General features: G+C 41.2%; 1 protein-coding gene across 1 annotated transcript in view; it reads right to left on the minus strand.

Annotated features, from left to right (window-relative positions):
• The window catches only part of CD9 (CD9 molecule), a 158745-nt gene that overhangs the window by 52491 nt on the left and 78868 nt on the right, over positions 1-27386 (minus strand). The window contains exons 3-4 of the mRNA XM_053718731.1: positions 23492-23589; positions 23252-23326 (exon numbers count right to left, since the gene is read on the minus strand). Of these exons, the coding sequence (XP_053574706.1) occupies positions 23252-23326; positions 23492-23589 (173 nt within the window). The remainder of the gene's footprint in view (positions 1-23251; positions 23327-23491; positions 23590-27386) is intronic.

Raw genomic sequence — 27386 nt, forward strand, 5'->3', positions numbered from 1 at the left:
AAGGAAGAGCAACAAATTGGTAATGCTTGTCTAGAAAAGAGAATCTCAGGAACCGATAGTGATCCGGATGAATAGGAATATGAAGATATGCATCCTGTAAGTCTATTGTGGACATATAATGCCCTTGCTGAACAAAAGGCAGAATAATCCTTATAGTCACTATTTTGAATGTTGGTATCCTTACATAACGATTCAATATTTTTATATCCAGAACTTGTCTGAAATAATGCTCTTTCTTCTGTACAATGAACAGAGTTGAATAAAACCCCAGACCCCGTTCCAGATCTGGAACTGGCACAATTACCCCAGCTGACTCCAGGTCTGAAACACATTTCAGAAAAGCCTGAGCCTTTACTGGGTTTACTGGAATGCGTGAGAGAAAGAATCTTCTCACAGGCGGTCTTATCTTGAAACCTATTCTGTACCCTTGAGAAACAATGTTCTGAATCCAATGATTTTGAATCGAACTGATCCAAACATCTTTGAAAAATCGTAACCTGCCCCCTACCAGCTGTGCTGGAATGAGGGCCGCGCCTTCATGCGGACTTGGGAGCTGGTTTTGATTTCCTAAAAGGCTTGGATTTATTCCAGACTGGAGAAGGTTTCCAAACGGAGACCGTTCCTTTAGGGGAAGGGTCAGGCTTCTGTTCCTTATTCTGACGAAAGGAACGAAAACGATTAGCAGCCCTATATTTACCCTTAGATTTTTTTATCCTGAGGCAAAAAAAGCTCCTTTCCCCCCCAGTGACAGTTGAAATTATAGAATCCAACTGAGAACCAACTAACTTATTACCTTGGAAAGAAAGAGAAAGCAACATTGACTTAGAAGTCATATCTGCATTCCAAGATTTAAGCCATAAAGCTCTTCAAGCTAAAATAGCTAAAGACATATACCCGACATCAATCCTAATGATATCAAAAATGGCATCACAAAGTTATTAGCATGTTGAAGAAGTTTAACAATGCTATAAGCATCATGGTCCGACACTTGTTGTGCTAAAGCCTCCAACCAGAAGGTGGAAGCTGCAACATCAGCCAAAGAAATAGCAGGCCTAAGAAGATTACCTGAACATAAATAAGCCTTCCTTAGAAATGATTCAAGCTTCCTAGCTAAAAGATCCTTAAAAGAAGTACTATCTGCCGTAGGAATAGTAGTACGTTTAGCAAGAGTAGAAATAGCCCCATCAACTTTGGGGATTTTCTCCCAAAACTCTAATCTATCAGACGGCAAAGGGAACAATTTCTTAAACCTTGGAGAAGGAGTAAATGAAGTACCCAGACTATTCCATTCCCTAGAAATTACATCTGAAATAGCATCAGGACCTGGATAAACGTCTGGAATAACTACATGAGGTTTAAAAAACGAATTTAAATGCTTACTACTTTTAATATCAAGAGGACTAGACTCCTCCATATCTAATGCAATCAACACTTTCAGTAAAGAACGAATAAACTCCATCTTAAACAAATATGAAGATTTATCAGTGTCAATATCTGAGGCAGAATCTTCTGATCCAGAAAGATCCTCATCAGAGATAGATAAGTCAGAATGATGGCGGTCATTTAAAAAGTCATCTGATTTATGAGAAGTTTTAAAAGACCTTTTACGTTTACTAGAAGGAGGTATAACAGACAGAGCCTTTCGAATAGAATTAGAAACAAATTCTTTTACATTAACAGGAACATGCTGAACATTAGATGTTGACGGAGCAACAACAGGTAATGGATTATTACTAATGGAAATATTATCTGCGTTTGATAGTTTATCATGACAACTAACAAACTACAGCCGGAGGAACAGTTAGCATAAGTTTACAACAAATGCACTTGGCTTTGGTAGAACCAACATCAGGCAGCGTCTTTCCAGAAGTAGATTCTGATCCAGGGTCAGGTTGTGACATCTTGCAATATGTAATAGAAAAAACAACATATAAAGCAAAATTATCAAATTCCTTAAATGAAAGTTTCAGGAATGGGAAAAAATGCAAACAGAACAAGCCTCTAGAAACCAGAAGCAACTAAAAAGTGAGACTTAAATAATGTAAAAAAACTGGCGCAAAGTATGACGCCCACATATTTTTTGGCGCCAAAAACGTCTGTAACAAACACGAGAGTCAAAAATGACGCAACTACGTGAAAACTTCCGGTGTCAACTACGACACCGGAAATGACGTTGACGTCAGACAAACGTCAATCTCGCGCCAAAAATGACGCAATAAATTCTAGCATTTTTTGCACCCGCGAGCCTAACAGCAAAAAAAAACGTCTTAACACACATGCGTCAAAAAATTACGTAACTACGAACAAACTTCCGGCGTCAACTACGGCGCCGGAAATGACAAAAGTTTGCGCCGAAAATGACGCAATAAATTGAAGCATTTTCTGCCCCCGCGAGCCTAACAGCCCGCAGGGAAAAAAGTCAATTGAAAATTTTCAAGGTAAGAAAAAAATATTTATTCATATGCATTATCTCAAATAAAGAAACTGACAGTCTGAATTAAGGAATACTGATTATCCTGAATCATGGCAAATATAAGTTTAAACACAAATATTTAGAACTTTACATATAAAGTGCCCAACCATAGCTTAGAGTGTCACAAAAAAAATAAGACTTACTTACCCCAAGACACTCATCTACATAAAGTAGATAGCCAAACCAGTACTGAAACGAGAATCAGTAGAGGTAATGGTGTATAAGAGTATATCGTCGATCTGAAAAGGGAGGTAGGAGAAGAAATCTCTACGATCGATAACAGAGAACCTATGAAATAGATCCCCTAGAGGAAGACCATGGTATTCAATAGGCAATACTCCCTTCACATCCCTCTGACATTCACTGCACACTGAGAGGAAAACCGGGCTTCAGCCTGCTGCAAAGCACATATCAACGTAGAAATCTAGCACAAACTTACTTCACCACCTCCATGGGAGGCAAAGTTTGTAAAACAATTGTGGGTGTGGTGAGGGGTGTATTTATAGGCATTTTGAGGTTTGGGAAACTTTGCCCCTCCTGGTAGGAATGTATATCCCATATGTCACTAGCTCATGGACTCTTGCCAATTACATGAAAGAAATAACTGTATAGCTGATCAGAACGGTTAGATAAAAACTGTAGATTGCTTCCCCTTCCCTCCCTCCCAGTAGTCTTACACCAAAGGACAGGGAAAACGTAAGAGAAATAAAAGGGTTAAAGAGCTGCAAAACTAGGACTGCTGCCACCAGAAATAAAATGGGCAGGGTTGTGGACTCACTACAGGTAGTCTGGACTATTGATGGTGAGAGTCCACGAGAATCCTTACTCTTGGGAAGCAATACCCAAGCTGTTAAGTTCACAAAAAATTTGGGTGGGACAAAGGCAAGACAGTCATCTACTTACTAGGCACCATGTCTTGAAAGACCTTCCCGACAAAAGCCACCTCTGCCGAAGCAAAAACTTCAAACTGATAAAACTTAGTAAAAGGTATGCAGGGAAGACCAGGACAACCCCTTGCAGATCTTTTTTTCAACTTCCTGGGCCTTCAAGAATGAGGCTTCAGTGGAATGAGAAGTAATACGGCAAGCGGTTCCTATTATTTATGCCTTGTCCTAGGCGAGGCAAAGAACTACTGGGAGGAAAGGGGATATAGGAGGGATATTTGAGAGCTCTGGTTTGGGGTGTCTTTGCCTCCTTCTGGTGGCCAGGTGATGTATTTCAAAAGAGTAAGGATTCTTGTGGACTCTACCAATAGAAAGAAAAATAAATGTAATAGTTGTATATTTAGAATCTTTTGGGCCTTCTTGCTGGAAAAATAAATAAATATGACGACTAGTGTTTAAATGTCCCATTGACTAATTTCTATTCAAGGAGGGAGATTTAATGTATGTTTATAGCATGGAAAAACATAATTTATGTAGAACTTACCTGATTAACTGAATTGTGGGTGTGGTGAGGGGTGTATTTATGAGCATTTTGAGGTTTGGGAAACTTTGCCCCTCCTGGTAGGATTGTATATCCCATACATTACTAGCTCATGGACTCTTGCCAATATGAAAGAAATTAATTTAACAAATAGCCAAGTAGTGGGGTGATAAAGAAAGGAGTAAAAAGCATCAAAAAAGGAATTTGGAAATAATTGTGCTTTATACAAAAAATCATAACCACCATAAAAAGGGAGGGTCTCATGGACTCTTGCCAATATGAAAAAAAAAAAAAAAGAATTTATCAGGTAAGTTCTTACATAAATTATGTTTTCTTTCATGTAATTGGCAAGAGTCCATGAGTTAGTGATGTATGGGATAGTAATACCCAAGATGTGGAACTCCACAGAAGGGTTACTAGAGAGGGAGGGATAAAAATAATAAGCCATTTTTCGCTGAAAAAGTTAATCCACAACCCAAAATAAGTTTATTCTCATAAATGAAAAGAAAAAAAACTTAAAAACATAAGCAGAGGAATCAAACTGAAACAGCTGCCTGAAAACGTTTCTATCAAAAACTGCTTCCGAAGAAGCAAATACATAAAAAAATGGTAGAATTTAGTAAATTTATGCAAAGAAGACCAGGTAGCTGCTTTGGAAATCTGATTAACTGAAGCTTCATTCTTAAAAGCCCACAAAGTGGAGACTGATCTAGTAGAATGAGCTGTAATTCTCTGAGGCGGGGCCTGACCGGACTCCAAATAAGCCTGATGAATCAAAAGCTTTAACCAAGATGCCAAGGAAACGGCAGAAAGCCTTCTGACCTTTCCTAGGACCAGAAAAGACAGACTAGAAGTCTTCCTGAAATCTTTAGTAGCTTCAACATATTTCAAAGCTCTTACAACATCCAAAGAATATAAGGATCCCTCCACAGAATTCTTAGGATTAGGACACAAAGAAGGAACAACAATTTCTCTATTAATGTTGTTAGAATTCACAACCTTAGGTAGAAATTTAAATGAAGTACGCAAAACTGCCTTATCCTGATGGAAAATCAAAAAAGGAAATTCACAAGAAAGAGCAGATAATTCGGAAACTCTTCTAGCAGAAGAGATGACCAAAAGAAACAACACTTTCCAAGAAAGTAGTTTAATGTCCAAAGAATGCATAGGCTCAAACGGAGGAGCCTGTAAAGCCTTCAAAACCAAATTAAGACTTCAAGGAGGAAAGATTGATTTAATGGCAGGCTTGTATTAATCACCAAGTCAGAGACACCTCTGACTAAGCACTAAGCGTTCATTTTCCATACCTTCAAATTTAATGGATTTGAGATCCTGATGGAAAAACGGACCTTGAGACAGAAGGTCTGGTCTTAAAGGAAGTGGCCAAGGTTGGCAACTGGACATCCAAACAATATCTGCATACCAAAACCTGTGAGGCCATGCTGGAGCTACCAGCAACACAAACGATTGTTCCATGATGATCTTGGAGATCACTCTTGGAAGAAGAACTAGAGGCAGGAAAATATAAGCAGGTTGGTAACACCAAGGAACTGCTAATGCATCCTCTGCCTCCACCTGACAGGTACCTGGGACGTTTCTTGTTTAGACGGGAAGCCATCATATCTATTTCTGGAAGACCCCACATCTGAACAATCTGAGAAAACACATCTGGATGGAGTGACCACTCCCCCGGATGTAAAGTCTGACAGCTGAGATAATCCACTTCCCAATTGTCTACACCTGGGATATGAATCACAGAAGTTAGACAGGAGCTGGATTCCGCCCAAGCAAGTATACAAGATACTACTTTCATAGCTTGGGGACTGTGAGTCCCACCCTGATGATTGATATATGCCACAGTTGTGATATTGTCCATCTGAAAACAAATGAATGGTTCTCTCTTCAACAGAGGCCAAACCTGAAGAGCCTTGAAAATAGCAGTTCTAAAATATTGATTGGTAACCTCGCCTCTTGAGATTTCCAAACCCCTTGTGCTGTCATAGATCCCCAGACAGCTCCCCAACTTGAAAGACTTGCATCTGTTTTGATCACAGTCCAGGATGGACGAACAAAAGAGGCCCCTTGAACTATACGATGGTGATCTAACCACCAAGTCAGAGATAGTCGAACATTGGGATTTAAGGATATTAATTGTAATATCCTTGAATAATCCCTGCACCACTGATTCAGCATACAAAGCTGGAGAGGTCTCATATGAAAACGAGCAAAGTGGATCACGTCCGATGCTGCAGTCATGAGACCTAAAACTACCATGCACATAGCTACTGAAGGGAATGATTGAGACTGAAGGTTCCAACAAGCTGAAACCAATTTTAATTGTCTCTTGTCTGTTAGAGTCATGGACACTAAATCTATCTGGAAACCTAAAAAGGTGACCCTTGTCTGAGGAATCAAGGAACTTTTTGGTAAATTGATCCTCCAACCATGTCTTTGAAGAAACACTAGTTGATTCGTGTGAGATTCTGCAGAATGTAAAGACAGAGCTAGTACCAAGATATTGTCCAAATAAGGAAACACTGCAATACCACTGCAATACCATTCATACAATGAATTTTCTTTCTTTGGGACAATGAATAGATTTGAATAAAACCACAGATCCTATTCCCGAAACGTAACTGGTATGATTACCCCTGAAAACTCCAGGTCTGAAATACACTTCAGAAAAGCCTGAGCCTTTACTGGATTTGCAGGGATGCGCAAGAGAAAAAAAATCTTCTCACATGAGGTCTTATTCTGAATCCTATTCAGTACCCTTGAGAGACAATAGTCTGAATCCATTGATTTTGGACATAATCTGCCCAAATACTTTGGAAGAATCTTAATCTGCCCCCTACCAGCTGAGCTAGAATGAGGGCCGCACCTTCATGAAGACTTGGGGGCTGGCTTTGGTTTCTTAAATGGTTTGGATTTACTCCAACTTGAAGGTTTCCAATTGGAACCAGACTCTTTGGGGGAAGGATTAGGTTTATGTTCCTTATTTTGTCGAAAGGAACGAAAATGGTTAGAAGCTTTAGATTTTTATCCTGAGGCAAAAAACTCCCTTCCCCCCAGTGACAGTTGAAATAATCGAATCCAATGGAGAACCAAATAAATTATTACCTTGAAAAGAAAGAGATAGCAATCTAGACTTGGATACCATGTCAGCATTTCAATATTTGAGCCACAAAGCAATTTTAGCATCACAGATAAAATGATCAGCATTTTGAAGCAAGCTAACAATGCTAGACAAATCAGGATCCATTTCCTGTTGCTCTAAACTTTCCAACCAAAACGTTGCTGCAGTTGCAACATCAGCCATAGAAATGCTCAACGAAGTGCAGTACAAAACTGAACTAAATAAAAAGGTGCACCAACATCAACCAAATTATCATATACAATATAGTGGAATTGCTATGATAAACAAAATTTTAAGTGATAAAGAATAAGATACAACAGTAACAAAATGATTTGTGACTCAATGAGATCAGTGATATTTTAAATCTTCTTAGGTGTTCAGCAAACTAGGGATATCCACCCCAGAAAACGGTGAAGCAGTTCTTGCAACCAAATCATGCAAGATGGGATGAAAAATAGGTGCCTAGTGTGATACCATAGGGAACATTGGATAAGGCAAGTATATCTCTCAAAATATACTCACAAACCAAGATGCACAACTAGTGCAACATTCAGCAGACAGACTTTGGAGCCGCTCAGCTGACTCGTGAATGCGAAGTGAAACAGGAACACGTTCTCAGAAGATATTGCAGAGAAAAAGATAGATGCCCAAATTCGGTTCTATCTTCCACCGACACTGGACTTAACCTCAGATGTCCAATATTCATTCAATACATATGTTATGGATGAGTAAGGTGCTACAAACAAGGAACCTGCGAACAGCTGTTACCCTACTCACTCTTCTCCACCTTCAGCATCTTGTGCACTAACCTTGGGAAATCCCTGCTCCATACCCCTGAGTTGGAAACATCCGCACACCTGCAGCTCACAGTCCCTGGTAAATCCTTTGGCAAAGTCAGGAACTCAGCACGCAGCAATTACAATCTGCTTCAGCCAGCCACAGACACACAGCTTAAGGATGTACACACAGGTAAGCTGTGTGTCTGTGGCTGGCTGAAGCACAGTGGAATTGCTGCGTGCTGAGTTCCTGATATTTGGTAGGATTGTATATCCCATACCTCACTAGCTCATGGACTCTTGCTAATTACATGAAAGAAATATAATTGATCAGCTTTTCTACATCGATAGAAACATCTCCTTAACAAGGGATTTGCTTTTCTTTTGTTATGAATTAATCACACTTTGCAATAAGTAAGAAATTATCTTATTTCCTCATGCTTAAGAGGATATTCTAATGCAGAAAACGTACATTTTCCATTACTGTCCCTGTCTTAGTATGCGTTTAACACCTCACAAAGGGGTTAAACACATAGAATAAAGTCCCACTTGGCAGCTGCAAGCACAGCAGCTCATGAGCAGCACCTGACACTCATAGACAGCTAAATGTAACTCACACTTTAGTTTGCCTTACTGTCTGTCTTGCTCAGCAGTTGCAAAACTTGCAGTTCCCAAGTAACACTTTACTTACGTGTTTAAGCCGTTTGAGTTTTTTAAAACCATACGCCTATATTTAGAGTTTTGTCTGTAAAAACCCATGTAGCTAATGCTGCTTTTTTTCCCAGCGCACCCTTTAAACAACGCTGGTATTTAGAGTTGTCTGAGTGGCTGCGTTAGGCTCAGAAAAGGGAGCTTTGAGCATAATTTAACGCTACTTCAACCCTCAATACCAGCGCTGCTTACGGTAGCGGTAAGCTGGCAAAACGTGCTTGTGCACGATATCCCCATAGGAAACAATGGGGCAGTTTGGGCTGAAAAAAAAAACACCTGCAAAAAAGCAGCGTTAAGCTCCTAACGCAGCCCCTTTGTTTCCTAAGGGAAACACTCTCTAAGTCTGCACCTAACACCCTAACATGAACCTCGAATCTAAACGCCCCTAACCTTACACTTATTAACCCCTAATCTGCCGCCCCCAACATCGCCGACACCTGCATAATATTATTAACCCCTAATCTGCTGCTCCGGACACCGCCGCAACCTACATTATCCCTATGAACCCCTAATCTGCTGCCCCTAACATCGCCGACACCTATATTATATTTATTAACCCCTAATCTGCCCCCCCCAACTTCGCCGCAACCTAACTACAAGTATAAACCCCTAATCTGCCGACCGGACCTCGCCGCCACTATAATAAATGTATTAACCCCTAAACCACCGCACTCCCGCCTCGCAAACACTAGAATAAATTGTATTAACCCCTAATCTGCCCTCCCTAACATCACCGCCACCTACCTACAATTATTAACCCCTAATCTGCCGCCCCCAACGTCGCCGCTACTATAATAAAGTTATTATAAATATAATATTTTATTAGGGGGCTTAGATTAAGTGTAATTAGATTAAAATTCTTGTAATATTTTTTAATTTTTTGTAATTTAGTGTTTGTTTTTTTATTATAGATTAGTTAATTTAATTGTATTTTAGTTTAGCTAATTGTAGGTAATTTATTTAATTAATTTAATGATAGTGTAGTGTTAGGTTTAATTGTAACTTAGGTTAGGATTTATTTTACATGTAATTTTGTAATTATTTTAGGTTAATAACTATTTAATAGCTATTGTACCTAGTTAAAATAAATACAAAGTTGCCTGTAAAATAAATATAAATCCTAAAATAGATACAATGTAATTATTATTTATATTGTAGCAATATTAGGGTTAATTTTCTAGGTAAGTATTTTGTTTTAAATAGGATTAATTTATTTAATTATAGGAATATTATTTAGTTTAATTTAAATTATATTTATGTTAGGGGGTGTTAGGGTTAGACTTAGGTTTAGGGGTTAATACATTTATTATAGTAGCGGCAACGTTGCGGGCGGGAGATTAGGGGTTAATTGTAGGTCGGTGGCGGCGATGTTAAGGAGGGCAGATTAGGGGTTAATAAAACATAATTTATGCTTACCTGATAAATTCCTTTCTTCTGTAGTGTGATCAGTCCACGGGTCATCATTACTTCTGGGATATTACTCCTCCCCAACAGGAAGTGCAAGAGGATTCACCCAGCAGAGCTGCATATAGCTCCTCCCCTCTACGTCACTCCCAGTCATTCGACCAAGGACCAACGAGAAAGGAAAAGCCAAGGGTGAAGTGGTGACTGGAGTATAAATTAAAAAATATTTACCTGCCTTAAAAACAGGGCGGGCCGTGGACTGATCACACTACAGAAGAAAGGAATTTATCAGGTAAGCATAAATTATGTTTTCTTCTGTTAAGTGTGATCAGTCCACGGGTCATCATTACTTCTGGGATACCAATACCAAAGCAAAAGTACACGGATGACGGGAGGGATAGGCAGGCTCTTTATACAGAAGGAACCACTGCCTGAAGAACCTTTCTCCCAAAAATAGCCTCCGATGAAGCAAAAGTGTCAAATTTGTAAAATTTGGAAAAAGTATGAAGCGAAGACCAAGTTGCAGCCTTGCAAATCTGTTCAACAGAGGCCTCATTCTTGAAGGCCCAAGTGGAAGCCACAGCTCTAGTAGAATGAGCTGTAATTCTTTCAGGAGGCTGCTGTCCAGCAGTCTCATAAGCTAAATGTATTATGCTACGAAGCCAAAAAGAAAGAGAGAGGTAGCGGAAGCTTTTTGACCTCTCCTCTGCACAGAGTAAATGACAAACAGAGAAGACGTTTGTCGAAATTCCTTAGTTGCCTGTAAGTAAAATTTTAGAGCACGGACTACATCCAGGTTGTGCAGTAGACGTTCCTTCTTTGAAGAAGGATTTGGGCATAAAGAAGGAACAACAATCTCTTGATTGATATTCCTGTTAGTAACTACCTTAGGTAAGAACCCAGGTTTAGTACGCAGGACTACCTTATCCGAATGAAAAATCAAATAAGGAGAATCACAATGTAAGGCTGATAATTCAGAGACTCTTCGAGCCGAGGAAATAGCCATTAAAAATAGAACTTTCCAAGATAACAACTTTATATCAATGGAATGAAGGGGTTCAAACGGAACGCCCTGTAAAACATTAAGAACAAGGTTTAAACTCCATGGTGGAGCAACAGTTTTAAACACAGGCTTAATCCTGGCCAAAGCCTGACAAAAAGCCTGGACGTCAGGAACTTCTGACAGACGTTTGTGTAACAGAATGGACAGAGCTGAGATCTGTCCCTTTAATGAACTAGCAGATAAACCCTTTTCTAAACCTTCTTGTAGAAAAGACAATATCCTAGGAATCCTAACCTTACTCCAAGAGTAACCTTTGGATTCACACCAATATAGGTATTTACGCCATATCTTATGGTAAATCTTTCTGGTAACAGGTTTCCTAGCCTGTATTAAGGTATCAATAACTGACTCAGAAAACCCACGTCTTGATAAAATCAAGCGTTCAATTTCCAAGCAGTCAGCTTCAGAGAAGTTAGATTTTGATGTTTGAAGGGACCCTGTATCAGAAGGTCCTGTTTCAGAGGTAGAGACCAAGGTGGACAGGATGACATGTCCACCAGGTCTGCATACCAAGTCCTGCGTGGCCACGCAGGTGCTATTAGAATCACTGATGCTCTCTCTTGTTTGATTCTGGCAATCAATCGAGGAAGTAACGGGAAGGGTGGAAACACGTAAGCCATCCTGAAGTCCCAAGGTGCTGTCAGAGCATCTATCAGGACTGCTCCTGGATCCCTGGATCTGGACCCGTAACGAGGAAGCTTGGCGTTCTGTCGCGACGCCATGAGATCTATCTCTGGTTTGCCCCAACGTCGAAGTATTTGGGCAAAGACCTCCGGATGAAGTTCCCACTCCCCCGGATGAAAAGTCTGACGACTTAAGAAATCCGCCTCCCAGTTCTCCACTCCCGGGATGTGGATTGCTGACAGGTGGCAAGAGTGAGACTCTGCCCAGCGAATTATCTTTGATACTTCCATCATAGCTAGGGAGCTTCTTGTCCCTCCCTGATGGTTGATGTAAGCTACAGTCGTGATGTTGTCCGACTGAAACCTGATGAACCCCCGAGTTGTCAACTGGGGCCAAGCCAGGAGGGCATTGAGAACTGCTCTCAATTCCAGAAAGTTTATTGGCAGGAGACTCTCCTCCTGACTCCATTGTCCCTGAGCCTTCAGAGAATTCCAGACGGCACCCCAACCTAGAAGGCTGGCGTCTGTTGTTACAATTGTCCAGTCTGGTCTGCTGAATGGCATCCCCCTGGACAGATGTGGCCGAGAAAGCCACCATAGAAGAGAATTTCTGGTCTCTTGATCCAGATTCAGAGAAGGGGATAAGTCTGAGTAATCCCCATTCCACTGACTTAGCATGCACAGTTGCAGTGGTCTGAGGTGTAAGCGTGCAAAGGGTACTATGTCCATTGCCGCTACCATTAAGCCGATTACCTCCATGCATTGAGCCACTGACGGGTGTTGAATGGAATGAAGGGTGCGGCAAGCACTTTGAAGTCTTGTTAGCCTGTCCTCTGTCAGGTAAATCTTCATTTCTACAGAATCTATAAGAGTCCCCAGGAAGGGAACTCTTGTGAGTGGAACGAGTGAACTCTTCTTTTCGTTCACCTTCCATCCATGTGACCTTAGAAATGCCAGCACTAACTCTGTATGAGACTTGGCAGTTTGAAAGCTTGAAGCTTGTATCAGAATGTCGTCTAGGTATGGAGCTACCGAGATTCCCCGCGGTCTTAGTACCGCCAGAAGAGCACCCAGATCCTTTGTGAAGATTCTTGGAGCTGTAGCCAATCCGAATGGAAGAGCCACAAACTGGTAATGCCTGTCTAGGAAGGCAAACCTTAGGTACCGATAATGATCTTTGTGAATCGGTATGTGAAGGTAAGCATCTTATTAATCTACAGTGGTCATGTACTGACCCTCTTGGATCATAGGTAAAATTGTCCGAATAGTCTCCATCTTGAACGATGGAACTCTTAGGAATTTGTTTAGGATCTTTAAGTCCAGGATTGGTCTGAAAGTTCCCTCTTTTTTGGGAACCACAAACAGATTTGAGTAAAACCCCTGTCCCTGTTCCGATCGTGGAACTGGATGGATTACTCCCATTAACAAGAGCTCTTGTACGCAGCGTAGAAACGCCTCTTTCTTTGTCTGGATTGTTGACAATCTTGACAGATGAAATCTCTCTCTTGGAGGAGAGTATTTGAAGTCCAGAAGGTATCCCTGAGATATTATCTCTAGCGCCCAGGGATCCTGAACATCTCTTGCCCAAGCCTGGGCGAAGAGAGAAAGTCTGCCCCCCACTAGATCCGATCCCGGATCGGGGGCCCTCAATTCATGCTGTTTTAGGGGCAGCAGCAGGTTTCCTAGTCTGCTTGCCCTTGTTCCAGGACTGGTTAGGTTTCCAGCCTTGTCTGTAGCGAGCAACAGCTCCTTCCTGTTTTGGTGCAGAGGAAGTTGATGCTGCTCCTGCTTTGAAATTACGAAAGGAACGAAAATTAGACTGTCTAGTCTTGGCTTTGGCTTTGTCCTGAGGCAGGGCATGGCCTTTACCTCCTGTAATGTCAGCGATAATCTCTTTCAACCCGGGCCCGAATAAGGTCTGCCCTTTGAAAGGTATATTAAGCAATTTAGACTTAGAAGTAACATCAGCTGACCAGGATTTTAGCCACAGCGCCCTGCGTGCCTGAATGGCGAATCCTGAATTCTTCGCCGTAAGTTTAGTAAGATGTACTACGGCCTCCGAAATGAATGAATTAGCTAGTTTAAGGACTCTAAGCCTGTCTGTAATGTCGTCCAGAGTAGCTGAACCAATGTTCTCTTCCAGAGACTCAATCCAGAATGCCGCTGCAGCCGTGATCGGCGCAATGCATGCAAGGGGTTGCAATATAAAACCTTGTTGAACAAACATTTTCTTAAGGTAACCCTCTAATTTTTTATCCATTGGATCTGAAAAAGCACAGCTATCCTCCACCGGGATAGTGGTACGCTTAGCTAAGGTAGAAACTGCTCCCTCCACCTTAGGGACCGTTTGCCATAAGTCCCTTGTGGTGGCGTCTATTGGAAACATTTTTCTAAATATCGGAGGGGGTGAGAACGGCACACCGGGTCTATCCCACTCCTTAGTAACAATTTCAGTAAGTCTCTTAGGTATAGGAAAAACCTCAGTACTAGTCGGTACCGCAAAATATTTATCCAACCTACACATTTTCTCTGGTATTGCAACTGTGTTACAATCATTCAGAGCCGCTAACACCTCCCCTAGTAATACACGGAGGTTTTCCAGTTTAAATTTAAAATTTGAAATATCTGAATCCAGTCTGTTTGGATCAGAACCGTCACCCACAGAATGAAGCTCTCCGTCCTCATGTTCTGCCACCTGTGACGCAGTGTCTGACATGGCCCTAATATTATCAGCGCACTCTGTTCTCACCCCAGAGTGATCACGCTTACCTCTTAGCTCTGGTAATTTAGCCAAAACCTCAGTCATAACAGTAGCCATATCCTGTAATGTGATTTGTAATGGCCGCCCAGATGTACTCGGCGCTACAATATCACGCACCTCCCTCTGAGCGGGAGATGTAGGTACTGACACGTGAGGCGAGTTAGTCGGCATAACTCTCCCCTCGTTGTTTGGTGAAATTTGTTCAATTTGTACAGATTGACTTTTATTTAAAGTAGCATCAATACAGTTAGTACATAAATTTCTATTAGGCTCCACTTTGGCATTGCAACAAATGACACAGGTATCATCCTCTGAATCAGACATGTTTAACACACTAGCAAATAAACTTGTAACTTGGAAATACAATTCAATTAGAATAATATTAAAACGTACTGTGCCTTTAAGAAGCACAGAAGATCTATGACAGTTGAAAATTAATAAATTGAAACAGTTATAGCCTCAATCCTTGTAAATAACACAACTTTAGCAAAGGTTTAATCCCATTAGCAAAGATAACAAATTCTGAAAGCAGGAAACAAATTACAGAATAAACGTTTTTTATCTCAGTCAAACTATAATTCTCACAGCTCTGCTGAGAGAAATTACCTCCCTCAAAATAAGTTTTGAAGACCCCTGAGCTCTGTAGAGATGAACCGGATCATGCAGGGAATACAATGAGTTGCTGACTGAAATATTTGATGCAGTAAAAGCGCCAAAAAAAACGGCCCCTCCCCATCACACACAGCAGTGAGGGAGAACAGAAACTGTCAGAAAACAGATTAAGCAACTGCCAAGTGGAAAAATAGTGCCCAAACATTTATTCACTCAGTACCTCAGTAAATGAAAACGATTTTACATTCCAGCAAAAACGTTAAACATAATCTCTAGTTATTAAACAGCTTTATGTATTTCTTACAGTGTAATTCTAGTGAAGTACCATTCCCCAGAATACTGAAGTGTAAAGTATACATACATGACATTATATCGGTATGGCAGGATTTTCTCATCAATTCCATTGTCAGAAAATAAAAACTGCTACATACCTCTATGCAGATTCATCTGCTCGCTGTCCCCTGATCTGAAGTTTACCTCTCCTCAGATGGCCGAGAAACAGCAATATGATCTTAACTACTCCGGCTAAAATCATAACAAAAACTCTGGTAGATTCTTCTTCAAACTCTGCCAGAGAGATAATAACACACTCCGGTGCTATTTTAAAATAACAAACTTTTGATTGAAGATATAAAACTAAGTATAATCACCATAGTCCTCTCACACATCCTATCTAGTCGTTGGGTGCAAGAGAATGACTGGGAGTGACGTAGAGGGGAGGAGCTATATGCAGCTCTGCTGGGTGAATCCTCTTGCACTTCCTGTTGGGGAGGAGTAATATCCCAGAAGTAATGATGACCCGTGGACTGATCACACTTAACAGAAGAAAATGTATTATAGTGGCGGCGAGGCGAGAGTGTGGCGGTTTAGGGGTTAATCAATTTATTATAGTGGCGGTGAGGTCCGGTCAGCAGATTAGGGGTTAATAAGTGTAGGTAAGGTAGCGGCGATGTTGGGAGGGGGCAGATTAGGGGTTCATAGGTATAATGTAGGTGGCGGCAGTGTCCGGTCGGTAGATTTGGGGTTACAAAATATTATAGTGGCAGCGATGTGGGGGGGCCTCTGTTTAGGGGTACATAGGTAGTTTATGGGTGTTAGTGTACTTTGTAGCACAGTAGTTAAGAACTTTATATTCCCACGTTAACCCATAAAGCTCTTAACTACTGACTTTTTTTGTCGGTAGGAGTCTTGTCGGTAGAGGGTCTATCGCTCACTTCTTCCAAGACTCCAAATACCAGCGTTAGGCAGATCCCATAGAAAAGATAGGATACGCAATTGACGTAAGGGGATCTGCGGTAGCCTGGAGTCGCGGTAAGGAAGTGAGCGGTAGACCCTTTCCTGTCTGACTCTAAATACCAGCGGGCGGTAAAAAGCAGCGTTAGGATCCCTTAACGCTGCTTTTGACGGCTAACGCAGATCTCTAAATCTAGCCGATAGTAAGGTAGGATCATTAAAAAAGGGAGTCTACTGCAAAAAAATATAATTTATGCTTACCTGATAAATTCATTTCTCCTGTAGTGTAGTCAGTCCACGGGTCATCCATTACTTATGGGATTATATCTCCTCCCTAACAGGAAGTGCAAGAGGATCACCCAAGCAGAGCTGCTATATAGCTCCTCCCCTCTACGTCATACCCAGTCATTCGACCAAAACCAAACGAGAAAGGAGAAACTATAGGGTGCAGTGGTGACTGGAGTTTAATTTAAAATTTAGACCTGCCGTAAAAAACAGGGCGGGCCGTGGACTGACTACACTACAGGAGAAATTAATTTATCAGGTAAGCATAAATTATATTTTCTCCTGTTAAGTGTAGTCAGTCCACGGGTCATCCATTACTTATGGGATACCAATACCAAAGCTAAAAGTACACGGATGACGGGAGGGACAGGCAGGATCTTTACACGGAAGGAACCACTGACTGTAGAACCTTTCTCCCAAAAACAGCCTCCGAAGAAGCAAAAGTGTCAAATTTGTAAAATTTTGAAAAAGTGTGAAGTGAAGACCAAGTTGCAGCCTTGCAAATCTGTTCAACAGAGGCCTCATTCTTAAAGGCCCAAGTGGAAGCCACAGCTCTAGTAGAATGAGCCGTAATCCTTTCAGGAGGCTGCTGTCCAGCAGTCTCATAGGCTAAACGTATTATGCTACGAAGCCAGAAAGAGAGAGAGGTAGCCGAAGCTTTTTGACCTCTCCTCTGTCCAGAATAAACTACAAACAGGGAAGAAGTTTGACGAAAATCTTTCGTTGCCTGCAAATAAAATTTCAGGGCACGGACGACGTGCAGAAGTCGTTCCTTCTTTGAAGAAGGGTTAGGGCACAATGATGGAACAACAATCTCTTGATTGATATTCTTGTTAGTGACTACCTTAGGTAAGAACCCAGGTTTAGTACGCAGAACTACCTTGTCTGAATGAAAAATCAGATAAGGGGAATCACAATGTAAGGCCGATAACTCAGACTCTTCGAGCCGAGGAAATAGCCATTAAAAACAGAACTTTCCAAGATAACAGCTTGATATCAATGGAATGAAGGGGTTCAAACAGAACACCTTGCAGAACGTTAAGAACTAAGTTTAAGCTCCACGGCGGAGCAACAGTCTTAAACACAGGCTTAATCCTAGCCAAAGCCTGACAAAAAGCCTGAACGTCTGGAACTTCTGACAGACGTTTGTGTAAAAGGATAGACAGAGCTGAGATCTGTCCCTTTAACGAACTAGCAGATAAACCCTTTTCTAAACCTTCTTGTAGAAAAGACAATATCCTAGGAATCCTAACCTTACTCCATGAGTAACTCTTGGATTCGCACCAATATAAGTATTTACGCCATATTTTATGGTAAATTTTCCTGGCAACAGGTTTCCTAGCCTGTATTAAGGTATCAATCACTGACTCCGAGAATCCCCGCTTTGATAGAATCAAGCGTTCAATCTCCATGCAGTCAGCCTCAGAGAAATTAGATTTGGATGTTTGAAAGGACCCTGAATCAGAAGGTCCTGTCTCAGAGGCAGAGACCATGGTGGACAGGACGACATGTCCACTAGATCTGCATACCAGGTCCTGCGTGGCCCCGCAGGCGCTATTAGAATCATCGATGCTCTCTCCTGTTTGATCCTGGCAATCAATCGAGGAAGCATCGGGAAGGGTGGAAACACATAAGCCATGTCCCTGGACCTGGATCCGTAACAAGGAAGCTTGGCGTTCTGGCGAGACGCCATGAGATCCAGATCTGGTTTGCCCCAATGATGAAGCAGTTGGGCAAACACCTCCGGATGAAGTTCCCACTCCCCCGGATGAAAAGTCTGGCAACTTAGAAAATCCGCCTCCCAGTTCTCCACGCCTGGGATGTGGATCGCTGACAGGTGGCAAGAGTGAGACTCTGCCCAGCGAATTATCTTTGAGACTTCCATCATCGCTAGGGAACTCCTTGTCCCTCCCTGATGGTTGATGTAAGCCACAGTCGTGATGTTGTCCGACTGAAACCTGATGAACCTCAGTGTTGCTGAGGCCAAGCCAGAAGAGCATTGAAAACTGCTCTTAATTCCAGAATGTTTATTGGAAGGAGTCTCTCCTCCTGAGTCCATGATCCCTGAGCCTTCAGGGAATTCCAGACTGCGCCCCAACCTAGAAGGCTGGCGTCTGTTGTTACAATCGTCCAATCTGGCCTGCGGAAGGGCATCCCCTTGGACAGATGTGGCCGAGAAAGCCACCATAGAAGAGAATCTCTGGTCTCTTGATCCAGATTTAGCAGAGGGGACAAATCTGAGTAATCCCCATTCCACTGACTTAGCATGCACAATTGCAGCGGTCTGAGATGCAGGCGTGCAAAAGGTACTATGTCCATTGCCGCTACCATTAAGCCGATTACCTCCATGCACTGAGCCACTGACGGGTGTTGAATGGAATGAAGGACACGGCAAGCATTTAGAAGTTTTGATAACCTGTCCGCCGTCAGGTAAATTTTCATTTCTACAGAATCTATAAGAGTCCCTAAGAAGGGAACTCTTGTGAGTGGCAATAGAGAACTCTTTTCTACGTTCACCTTCCACCCATGCGACCTTAGAAATGCCAGAACTAACCCTGTATGAGACTTGGCAGTTTGGAAACTTGACGCTTGTATCAGAATGTCGTCTAGGTACGGAGCTACCGCTATGCCTCGCGGTCTTAGTACCGCCAGAAGAGAGCCCAGAACCTTTGTAAAGATTCTTGGAGCCGTAGCTAACTCGAAGGGAAGAGCTACAAACTGGTAATGCCTGTTTAGGAAGGCAAACCTTAGATACCGGTAATGATCCTTGTGAATCGGTATGTGAAGGTAGGCATCCTTTAAATCCACTGTGGTCATGTACTGACCCTCTTGGATCATAGGTAAGATGGTCCGAATAGTTTCCATTTTGAACGATGGAACTCTTAGGAATTTGTTTAGGATCTTTAAGTCCAAGATTGGTCTGAAGGTTCCCTCTTTTTTGGGAACCACAAACAGATTTGAATAAAACCCTTGTCCATGTTCCGACTGCGGAACTGGGTGGATCACTCCCATTAGTAAGAGGTCTTGTACACAGCGTAGAAACGCCTCTTTCTTTATCTGGTTTGCTGATAACCTTGAAAGATGAAATCTCCCTTGTGGAGGAGAAGCTTTGAAGTCCAGAAGATATCCCTGAGATATGATCTCCAACGCCCAGGGATCCTGGACATCTCTTGCCCAAGCCTGGGCGAAGAGAGAAAGTCTGCCCCCCACTAGATCCGTTTCCGGATCGGGGGCCCTCACTTCATGCTGTCTTAGGGGCAGCAGCAGGTTTTCTGGCCTGCTTGCCCTTGTTCCAGGACTGGTTAGGTTTCCAGCCCTGTCTGTAGCGAGCAACAGTTCCTTCCTGTCTTGGAGCAGAGGAAGTTGATGCTGCTCCTGCCTTGAAGTTACGAAAGGCACGAAAATTAGACTGTTTAGCCCTTGGTTTGGCCCTGTCTTGAGGCAGGGCATGGCCCTTACCTCCAGTAATGTCAGCGATAATTTCTTTCAAACCGGGCCCGAATAATGTCTGCCCTTTGAAAGGAATGTTAAGCAATTTAGATTTAGAAGTCACATCAGCTGACCAGGATTTAAGCCACAGCGCTCTACGCGATTGAATGGCGAATCCGGAGTTCTTAGCCGTAAGTTTAGTTAAGTGTACTACGGCATCAGAAATAAATGAATTAGCTAGCTTAAGGACTTTAAGCTTGTTTATAATCTCATCCAATGGAGCTGTGCTAAGGGTATCTTCCAGAGACTCAAACCAGAATGCCGCCGCAGCCGTGACAGGCGCAATGCATGCAAGGGGGTGTAATATAAAACCTTGCTGAACAAATATTTTCTTAAGGTAACCCTCTAACTTTTTATCCATTGGATCTGAAAAAGCACAGCTATCCTCCACCGGGATAGTGGTGCGCTTAGCCAGAGTAGAAACTGCTCCCTCCACCTTAGGGACCGTCTGCCATAAGTCCCGTGTGGTGGCGTCTATTGGAAACATTTTTCTAAATATAGGAGGGGGTGAAAAAGGCACACCGGGTCTATCCCACTCCTTGTTAACAATTTCTGTAAGCCTTTTAGGTATAGGAAAAACGTCAGTACACGCCGGTACTGCAAAATATTTATCCAGCCTACATACTTTCTCTGGAATTGCAACCGTGTTACAATCATTCAGAGCCACTAATACCTCCCCTAGTAATACACGGAGGTTCTCAAGCTTAAATTTAAAATTTGAAATGTCTGAGTCCAGTTTACTTGGATCAGATCCGTCACCCACAGAATGAAGCTCTCCGTCCTCATGTTCTGCAAATTGTGACGCAGTATCAGACATGGCTCTATTATTATCAGCGCACTCTGTTCTTACCCCAGTGTGATCAGGTTTACACCTAAATTCTGGCAATTTAGATAGTACTTCAGTCATAACATTAGCCATGTCTTGCAAAGTGATTTGTATGGGCCGCCCTGATGTACTTGGCGCCACAATATCACGCACCTCCTGAGCGGGAGGCGAAGGTACTGACACGTGAGGAGAGTTAGTCGGCATAACTTCCCCCTCGTTGTCTGGTGATAATTTCTTTACATGTACAGATTGGCTTTTATTTAAAGTAGCATCAATGCAATTAGTACACAAATTTCTATTGGGCTCCACATTGGCCTTTAAACATAGTGAACAAAGAGATTCATCTGTGTCAGACATGTTTAAACAGACTAGCAATGAGACTAGCAAGCTTGGAAATACTTTTCTAAATAAATTTACAAGCAATATAAAAAACGCTACTGTGCCTTTAAGAAGCACAAAAAGCTGTCACAGTTGAAATAACAATGAACCAAAATAGTTATAGCAACCAATTTTTCACAGTAAATGTATTAAGTTAGCAAAGGATTGCACCCACCAGCAAATGGATGATTAACCCCTTAATACCCAAAAAACGGATAACAATTTAATAATTAACGTTTTTATCACAGTCAAAAAACACTGTCACAGGTCTGCTGTGAGTGATTACCTCCCTCAAAACTATTTTTGGAGACCCCTGAGCTCTGTAGAGACGTCCTGGATCATGGAGGAAGAAATAGGAAGACTGTGACTAAATTTTTACTGCGCAATAAAGCGCTAAAATAGGCCCCTCCCACTCATATTACAACAGTGGGGAAGCTCAGTAAACTGTTTTTATTCAGAAACAAACGACAGCCATGTGGTAAAAATCATGCCCATAAAGTTTTATCACCAAGTACCTCAGAAAAAACGATTAACATGCCAGTAAACGTTTTTAAAAATGAAAATTATGAAATGTTATTAATAAGCCTGCTGCTAGTCGCTTTCACTGCAGTGCAGGCTCAAATATTACTTTAATATAGACAGTATTTTCTTAGTGAACTTCCATTCCCCAGAAATACCTCAGAGTATACATACATACATATCAGCCTGATACCAGTCGCTACTACTGCATTTAAGGCTGCATTTACATTACATCGGTATTAGCAGTATTTTCTCAGTCAATTCCATTCCTTAGAAAATAATATACTGCACATACCTCCTTGCAGGTGGGCCCTGCCTGCTATCCCCTGTTCTGAAGTTACCTCACTCCTCAGAATGGCCAAGAACAGCAAGTGGATCTTAGTTATGACCGCTAAGATCATAGACAAACTCAGGTAGATTCTTCTTCTAATGCTGCCTGAGAAGAAACAACACACTCCGGTGCCGTTTAAAATAACAAACTTTTGATTGAAGAAATAAAAACTAAGTTTAACACACCACAGTCCTCTCACACGTCCTATCTATTAGTTAGGTGCAAGAGAATGACTGGGTATGACGTAGAGGGGAGGAGCTATATAGCAGCTCTGCTTGGGTGATCCTCTTGCACTTCCTGTTAGGGAGGAGATATAATCCCATAAGTAATGGATGACCCGTGGACTGACTACACTTAACAGGAGAAATGTTGTTTAAAAAGATAGATTAAATGTCTAATCACTAGCCATTCCCCCGTTTTGCATAAACAATAGTTATATTAATATTCTTTTAACAGTTAAAACTCTAAATCGCTGCCTGTTTTGAAGTCCCTGCAGGCCACCTTTATTTCAGTCCATTTTATAAGCTTTTCACAGCAAGACAGAGCTAGTTAATGTGTGTTATATACATAACATTGTAATTCCACAGGAGTGAGCACAATGAGACTGCTTTGGTGAACATCATATCTAGGTAGGCTCATGAGCAGATATGCACTATTGGAAACTTGGTGGCCGCACACATATGCTTCCTGTCATAGGCTGATCTGTTCAACTAGCTCTGGGTAGTGTAGTGCTGATTCTTTAACAACAGATATCAAGAGAATGAAGCAAAAAAAATTGTGTGTCATGTCCCTTTAACATCAGCTTTTATTTTGGAATGGTCATGGCACATGAGATAACCAGTGTAGTGATAACTAGCATGTATTTTTGTCAGTCTGTAACTGGCTTTGTATAAATATGTTCTACAGAGCACCTCTTCACACTATTGTTTTGTATTTCTTTTATATTTAGTATTCAGATTATTCACAGTCTCCCTTTAGTCACAGGTGCAGCCATATTGAAATCTAATTTTCACTGCATTCTAGTTTGATGCCTTTGCACATGTGAAGCAACATTCCTTTAAAAACCTTCAGTGTAACCAAAGTTTCAAAATTGCAATTCCCATAATTAGAGGGAGGAGCATTACATTTATGTTTAGTGTCCCTTTAAATATTTGGTAGCAGTAATTATACGCTTTAATTTTTGTAAATACTTTTTCATAGACTTACCTTGTCTTTATTTGCAAATCCCCAGATTCCAGCAGCAATTTCAATTGCAAATATAACCAAGAGAAATGCAAAAAACTAGAAGAAAAAAAAATATATTACACTTTCTTTTTTTATCATTTTCCCATGCTTTGCTAAATAATTTCAAAATGATATTCAACTTGGTTTCTGAGAAATGTAATATGAATATTAGTCATTACATTACAAATATAATAATGTATAATAGTGTATAAAATATATTACCAGTCCCAACATGCATTCTGATTCCTGAATAGCTCCGCAGCAACCCAAAAAGCCAACCAACATCATGAGTGCACCGGCTGCAATTAAGATGTAGACCCCTGCACAGAAAACACTGAAAGTTCAGACAGAGAAATGCAGAATATAAGCTTAATTATTTTTTTTTATTGCCTAAAATGTTGAGTTTAACCCCTTAATGACCGCAGCACTTTTCCATTTTCTGTCCGTTTGGGACCAAGGCTATTTCTACATTTTGTGGTGCTTGTGTTTAGCTGTAATTTTCCTCTTACTCATTTATTGTACCCACACATTATATACCGTTTTTTCCTCACAATTACATGGACTTTCAAAAGAAATCATTTTCATCATTTCTTATAATTTACTATACATTTTTTTTAATAAAATATGAGGAAATGAAAAAAAAAAACAACAACAAAAAACTTTTTCTAACTTTGACCCCCAAAATATGTTACACATCTACAACCACCAAAAAACAACCATGCTAAATAGTTTCTACATTTTGTCCTGAGTTTAGAAATACTCAATCTTTACATGTTCTTTGCTTTTTTGCAAGTTATAGGGCAATAAATACAAGTAGCATTTTGCTATTTCCAAACCACTTTTTTTTCAAAATTAGCGCTAGTTACATTGGAACACTGATATCTGTCAGGAAACCCTGAATATCCCTTGACATGTTGATATTTATTTAGAAGACATCCCAAAGTATTGATCTAGGCCCATTTTGGTATATTTGATGCCACCCTTTCACTGTCAAATGCGAACAAATAAAAAGAATTGTTCACTTTCTCACAATTTTTTTCACAAACTAAGTTTCTCACTGAAATTATTTAAAAACAACTTGTTCAATTATGGCATAAATGGCTGTAAATGCTTCTCTGGGTTGTAAATGCTTCTTTAGTGTAGAGATCAGCCTCCCACCTGACACATCACACCCCCTGATCCCTCCCAAATAGCTCTATTCCCTCCCCCACACCACAATTGTCCCGACCATCTTAAGTACTGGCAGAAAGTCCGCCAGTACTAAAATAAAAGTTGTTTGTTTTGTTTGGTTTTTTTTGGGGGGGAGGGGGGGTTTGGGTTTTTTAAAAAAAAAATATTCTGCTGTGTAGGATCCCCTCTTAGCCCCCCAACCTCCCTGATCCCCCCCCAAACAGCTCTTTAACCCCCCTCTGCCTTATTGAGCGCCATATTGGGTACTGTCAGCTGTCTGCCAGTAGTCCAGTTTGAAATTGAAGTTTTATGTTTATTTTTTATTTTAAAAATTATGCTTCTTTTCTGTAGTGTAGCAGCCCCCCCTCAAGATTCAACCCCCCACCCTCTCCCAGATCCCTTAAATTTTATAATCCACCCCTTCCCAGTCCTCCCTCCCACCCTCGCATCTACAGCATATGAAGCCTTTTGTAGGCATCCCCCCGCATGCACCCCCCCGTGCATGCGCGCACACATGCACGCGATCCCGCCCCCCTCCTCCACTGATGACCGCCCACCCGCCTCCCTGGATGAGCTCCCACCCACCAACGATAATGTCCATCAATGGCCGATGCAGAGAGGGCCACAGAGTGGCTATCTCTGCATTGGATGGCTAAAAAAAAGTTATTGCAGTATGCCTCAATATCGAGGTATCACTGCAATAACATGAAAGCGATTGGAAGCGATCAGGATCGCTTCCACTGATTTCAAAGACCAACGACGTACGGGGTAAGTTCTTGGTCGTTAACTGCATTTTTTTGCAGGACGTACTCCATACGTCATTGGTCTTAAGGGGTTGAGCATTTTTGGTAATACTTCGGTGTACGGCCCCATGCATCCTTAATCAAATCCAAAAGATGACAGTGATGTGTCTTGTGTCATACAAGCTGCCTCTGCCATGTTGTTTGAATGCTGGAATATGGGCTGTATACAGCACGAGTATACCATTAAAAAAACAATAACTTTTACTAAAAGCATGTTTGTCAGTAGAAAAGGAAATTTATGCTTACCTGATAAATGTATTTATTTCTTGACACGGTGAGTCCACGGATCATCATAATTACTGTTGGGAATATCACTCCTGGCCAGCAGTAATTATGATGATCGTGGACTCACTGTGTCATTAGAAATAAATATACTGTATGTTGTAAAATGAGTATATTTAAAACTGAGTGTCAATTCTTACAAAGGCCAGTCAGGGTTAAAATAAGTAGGCATGTGTTATTAAAGTGATGTAATTATGTCAGTATGATGTAATATTAGCACACGCACCCTTAAAAGGCCTGAGGATTGATCACTAATTTATTGCTTTGCACATAAATGGTTTGATTATACCACTGTGTATTAGCTTGAGAAAGGGGTAGGTAGCCCCGAAACATTGCTCCAATAAAAGGTTTTTTTTCCTTTCCATGAGAGTGCTACCTTCTTCCATTTTTACATATATTTAAAACTGCAATGCAGTCATGTACATATCAATTTTGGCCATAATGTTAGTTATTTTGTAGCTAGCTTAGGGTTTATTTTACAGGTAAGTATTTAGTTTTAAATAGGGATTATTTAGTAAATAGTAGGTTTTATTTAGATTTATTTTAATTATATTAAAGTTAGAGGTGTTAGGGTTACGTTAGGTTTAGGGTTAGACTTCGGGTTAGGGGTTAATATATTTATTTAGTGTCAGTGATGTGGGAGGCCAGAGGTTTAGGGGTTAATAACTTTAGTATAGTGTCGGCGACGTCGTTGGGGCGGCAGATTAGGGGTTAATAAGTAATGTAGGTGTCGGCGATGTCGGGGGCGGCAGATTAGGGGTGTTTAGACTCGGGGTTTATGTTAGGGTGTTAAGTGTAAACCTACATTTTCTTTCCCCACAGACATAAATGGGGCTGCGTTACGGCGCTTTACGCTCCATCATTGCAGGTGTTAGGCTTTTTTTTTTTTTTAACCAGCTCTCCCCATTGATGTCTATGGGGAAATAGTGCACGAGCACGTCAAAGCAGCTCAAAGCAGCGCTGGTATTTGTGTGCGGTATGGAGCTCAAGACAGCCATATCGCCCGCAAACGCCGGGTTTTTGCAAACCTGTAATAGCAGCGCTATTAAAGGTGAGCGGTGGAAATAACTTGCAAGTTATTAGCGAGCCACTCGTAACGCAAAACTCATAATCTGGCTGTATGTTAATTGTAATATATATGACGCTGTGTTTAGTTGAATTTTGTTTTTTTCTAGCTGCTTGTATATTTACCTATAGTATACAGTTCACTTGACTGATTATAGGCATTACATTCTATATAGAGTTAACTTAGATTTATATGCAGTTACCTATTTACCTATGTATAGACAACGGAATTTTATTTTTATTTTATTTGTCTTGTCTTTGTGGTTGTAACCCTTCTTGATGTGTTGTCTTACTATGATTTTAAAAGGGACACTCAATCAAAATTAAACTTTCATTATTCAGATAGAGCATGACATTTTAAACAACTTTCCAAATTACTTCCATTAACAAAATGTATTTTTATATTTAAACTTTTTGAGTCAACAGCTCCTACTGAGCATGTGCAAGAATAACAGAATTTATGCTTACCTGATAAATTACTTTCTCCAACGGTGTGTCCGGTCCACGGCGTCATCCTTACTTGTGGGATATCTCTTCCCCAACAGGAAATGGCAAAGAGTCCCAGCAAAGCTGGCCATATAGTCCCTCCTAGGCTCCGCCCACCCCAGTCATTCGACCGACGGACAGGAGGAAATATATATAGGAGAAACCATATGGTACCGTGGTGACTGTAGTTAGAGAAAATAATTCATCAGACCTGATTAAAAAACCAGGGCGGGCCGTGGACCGGACACACCGTTGGAGAAAGTAATTTATCAGGTAAGCATAAATTCTGTTTTCTCCAACATTGGTGTGTC

Source organism: Bombina bombina, chromosome 6 (assembly GCF_027579735.1).
Source record: "Bombina bombina isolate aBomBom1 chromosome 6, aBomBom1.pri, whole genome shotgun sequence".
NCBI lineage: Eukaryota > Metazoa > Chordata > Amphibia > Anura > Bombinatoridae > Bombina > Bombina bombina.